This window comes from Solanum verrucosum, unplaced genomic scaffold, assembly GCF_900185275.1.
Source record: "Solanum verrucosum unplaced genomic scaffold, falcon-dt-bn FXZP01000252.1, whole genome shotgun sequence".
Taxonomy (NCBI): domain Eukaryota; kingdom Viridiplantae; phylum Streptophyta; class Magnoliopsida; order Solanales; family Solanaceae; genus Solanum; species Solanum verrucosum.
Window position 1 is genome coordinate 4,372,476 of NW_026019988.1, and position 4,515 is coordinate 4,376,990.

Consider the following 4,515-nt stretch of genomic DNA (forward strand, 5'->3'; position numbering starts at 1 on the left):
GAGTACCACAAACGTTATGGTAATCCAACATAAGTATCCTTAAGAAAATATTAATTAGAAGAGGTTTTTGATTATTTATTCTTATTTATGTCTTAAGACGTAGACATAATATATAAACATATTTTTTAACTTAGCCATAATTAGTATTTATATTCTCCAATTTTGTGTGCGCATAAACGGACCTTAAACTATTATTAACAAGTAACATGTCCTACTGGACAAATTTCACTCGATTTTCATGCATCTGTTGCCTGAGCCCAACACCACTCGTGAGCCCATGTATCCCAAAACATTATTTTTAGTTATCCATATCTTGTATTTAAGTATAAATTTTAGGAATCACATAGTTTTAATATGAAATTACAATTTAATCCTATTTAGTTTGTAATTACATTAATCCCTGAAAAGGTAAAACAAACCAGATACATTAAAAACTAGCTCGGATACATTATAAAATAAACCGGATACATAATATGTAGCTTGGATACATTATAAAATAATTTAGAATTAGGAGAGAAATAAGGAATTTTAGAGAATTTTACAAATAGAAGGGAATATTAGAAATAAGGGAAATATAAGACGTGTATTTCAATAATTTTACGTATTAAATTTGCACTATTGAAATAGTTATGCCTATAAAATCATTCTATAAATAATCAATATAACATATTTTCCACACAAAGGGACACAATAACACACTGCGCAAAATACAATTACTAGAATGACAATATACATGAAAACACCAAATACAACACAATTCTCAAAACAAAAATTACATAAGAAATTAATAACAATAACACAAACGTCACCAACTTTACTTAACAATATAGATACAATTTAAATACACATTACAACCCAACACTGTATGACTTGACCCAAATATGTTACAAAAGAATCTTGAAATAATCCCTCAAAATCAATCCACTTATATATAAAAATAAAGAAAATTATTTTTTTTTATATTTTTATTTTTACATCAAGCTCTTTTTGGAAGATTATAAGATGAAAAAATAGATGAAGCAGCAGAAAAAAAGAATCCAAAAAGACAAAGACTGGCTGCAGCATTTGAAGTGTTGAGAAATTTATCGATATCACTGTTTGAAAGTCTCCTCAATTCTTCTGTCATTGCAAAACTTGCTGCTGCTCCAGTTGCAAGGAAGTAGGAAATAAACTGCACAAATAAATAAATAAAATTATTTTACTCGAATCGTATGCACTGACAGTATAAAATATATCTACAGAAATACGTACTATTACTATATCATATGTTACGCTACACTATTCGGTTACAAAATTTTTAATTACACGTATAAGGAAGAAGATGTTGGTTCTAGCTTTAGGTCAAATCTTATATATATATATACACGGTTTTTAGTACATAACAAGTGTATAATCAATGTATACGATGATTATATACTAGAAAAAAATTATTTGATAAACAAAGATTAGGAATTTGTTTTTGTTAATTTAAATTCTAAATTCGTTACGATATATAAAAACAAAAAAAGGGATAAGGAAAATTAATGTACCTTGTCACCATAGAAGTCTAATAGACAGAAACCCTCACCACCTAGTCGATTTCCAGTGGTCACAAAAAAAATTGAAAATGCAGTTTGGAGAAGAGTATATGCCATTCCAATAACCACAGTAGAAATCAAATATCTGCAAATTCCAAAAAAAAAAAAAAACAATATATAAAAAAATTAGACTAATAAAACTCATTAATTTCGCGGTGGTGTGAGCTTGTTTGCACTGTCGATTTCAAATGCGTATAAAGAAAGGGGGTTGCGATAGATCGACAACCAACATAAAACTTGTTAATTCATGATGAATCTTCATAATACAGAAAGTATGATGATGAGGATGATATGAAATAAACTTAAATGACAAAATGATTGACTCTTATAGTTGATTCCAATTTATTTGAAACAGAGACAAGTTATTGTTATAGACTTAACTCATTAATTACTAAAAGAACATGAATTCCATCGAAAATGTTTTTAACGAATAGATTTTATAAAAATATCATGTATTTTATAGTGAAGTAGTGGAAATTAATTTTACCTGTAAGCATAAAAGTCGGTAGACTTGGTTTTGATATCAATAAAACTGACAGTAATAGTATAACTGTTGGTGGCGATCACGATGAGTGAAATCAACAAGAAAATCAAAGTAACAACCCTCACAATGAGGCTGACAAACGGCGGAACAATAGTGGTTGATGGTAATGGTGGTGGTGCCATTTCACTTTCTCGTGAACTATAAAAATTCTTCTCGAATATAAATTATTATTATAACAAGAAGAAGTAATTAAAATATTTTGATAACAAAAAGAAGGTTTTCTTTGTAGTGAATAATACTTTGAGATATGTTTGCTTATATATAGAAAAATAAAAAGGATAATTCCAAAAAAAAATAAAAATTGTTGACTTTGTCTTAGTCAAAAATTAATATACAACTCAATTCCATTTTGTATTTTATAATTGATATTATTACGGCTTCCACATGTAGAGAGTTTACTTTGAATTTTTTTTGGGACATATATTCCTTTTGCTTGCTTTCGATTTATCCTAATTGACGCGTAAGTTGAAGAAGTATTAGTAACGATCAATTTAAATAATATGATATAATAAAATTTAAATAATAATTAAAATAATATAATATTTAAATTAGTAGTATAATATAATACAAATTAACATGTAATAACCATCCAATTCAAGTAACAAATGTTTGAATTTGAATGGTTTAACACCATAGGCTTTTAAGTGTTTTTTCTTCTATTAAGATTTAAGCACTTTTTTTATCTCAATAAATTTCCGTCATTAAAATTTTGAACAAAGTTTTAATATTAATATTATTAAAAGGTAATTTTGTTTGGATAGTTATAATTACCACCACTTGTCTACAACTACAAGTCGCCGCCACTAACCACCTCTATAATCACTATCGCCCATTGGCCACCTCCAATACCACTGCAGACAATTCCTATTATATCAATCATTGTCATCATCACAATTAGCATTACTGTCAATTACCATCAATAGATCATCAAACACCACACATCCATCATCTATTACTATCAACACCGACAAATATCAACTAACTTCATCATCACAACCATCACCACTAATATCAACTATCATAATTATCTTCACCACTATTTTTAGCCATTAACACCAACTATTACCACTACCACTGCTACAAACAATCTCCACCATCTAGAAAATATAAATATTTAAAAATTTAATAAATGAACTTTTTTTTAATTAAATTTATATATTTTTAATATTTAATTATTTTTATTTTGAATTGTATATTTATTAGATCTACAAATAAATAAATTGTGTATATTCAAATATTAAAAAATAAATATATTTAATTATTTCTTGTTCAGAGACAATATTTTAATCATTCAAATATACAATCAAATTCATACATCTTAATTTCAACGAGGACAAATAATGCCTTAGTGCGAGCCCATATTGTAATTGGTTACTTGATTAATCTAGCGATTAGTTGTGTTTATTTTTCATAGAAACAGCTCATCATTCTAAAGTTAAATATAATATTCTACTAATCCTAAAGAATCGGTTTAAGTTACTAATAAAATGTGGATTTTTCTTCTAAGAAAAATGAGCTGGTATTTCATTGACTTTTGATAAAAAAAAATTAGTGAGGCTGGCCACGAATACCTAGTATTCCTCACAAAAAAATGGAGTACTCAATTATATTGACTTAAATTAAACGGATTGAAATAGATTGAGTTAGTGAAATTTGTTAGTCATTAATTAACTTTTGTTCGAATCTAAAATAGAAAGGATGAGTAATGATTTTATGGGTTAATTATGTAGCTCCTACTTCTGTTTTTAACTACTAAAAATCTAGCGTTGAGCCATACGCAGTGCCGGCTCTATGCTTTGGGAAATAAGGCTTTTGCCTTAGGCCCCCAAATTTCGGGGGCCCCAAAATCAAGAATAAATTATGTGTTAAAATTTTTATAGAAAAAATTGATTATTTATGATAAAAAGTAATTTTTTTAAAAATATATTATTTTACCCATTTTAACATCTTTTGTACTTTGTTAAAAATAAGAATTAATAGTGAAAAGTGTTGAACAAAGTGAATTACAAATTCTTTTTTATTTCATTTTAAATTTTAGTTTCAAGCATTACTACAATCATATTAAAATGGGGTATACCAAGTCATCAACTTCTTGCGTCAAATTCTATGATTCTAAATCTTATCTCTATTTAATATTTATCAACTTATTACTTGTATAATTATGTTAACAATTCATATAATAATTGTCTCACTAAAAGGACGTTTTTCAATGTTGAGTTGATAAAATCTTACCTAAAACTAATAACTAAGAAAACAATATTAAAATACTAATAATTTTCATCTAAATAGTGTAAGAAAAATAAATTTTGAATAAATATGTATATGAAGTTTGATTATATTTTAGGCCCCGAATTGAAATTTCGCTTTAGGCCACTAATCATGTTGAGCCGCCCT

At 26.9% G+C, this 4,515-nt stretch overlaps 1 protein-coding gene across 1 annotated transcript; it reads right to left on the minus strand.

Moving 5' to 3' along the window:
- Positions 1–696: 696 nt before the first annotated feature.
- Positions 697–2,319, minus strand: LOC125818784 (CASP-like protein PIMP1). Its single transcript, XM_049498297.1, has 3 exons — positions 2,065–2,319; positions 1,530–1,662; positions 697–1,171 (listed from the first exon to the last, which is right to left on the minus strand). The coding sequence occupies exons 1-3, from the start codon at positions 2,241–2,243 to the stop codon at positions 977–979; spliced, it is 507 nt and encodes a 168-aa protein (XP_049354254.1). The 5' UTR covers positions 2,244–2,319; the 3' UTR covers positions 697–976.
- Between the last annotated feature and the right edge of the window lie 2,196 nt (positions 2,320–4,515).

Bases quoted from the DNA above. Each gene is read 5' to 3' on its own strand.
- LOC125818784 (XM_049498297.1), bottom strand. From the start codon at position 2,243: ATGGCACCACCACCATTACCATCAACCACTATTGTTCCGCCGTTTGTC. The intron at 1,663-2,064 runs GTAAAATTAATT...TGGAATTTGCAG, and splicing joins ACCGACTTTTATGCTTACAG to ATATTTGATTTCTACTGTGG. The intron at 1,172-1,529 runs GTACATTAATTT...TTATTTGTGCAG, and splicing joins TAGACTTCTATGGTGACAAG to TTTATTTCCTACTTCCTTGC.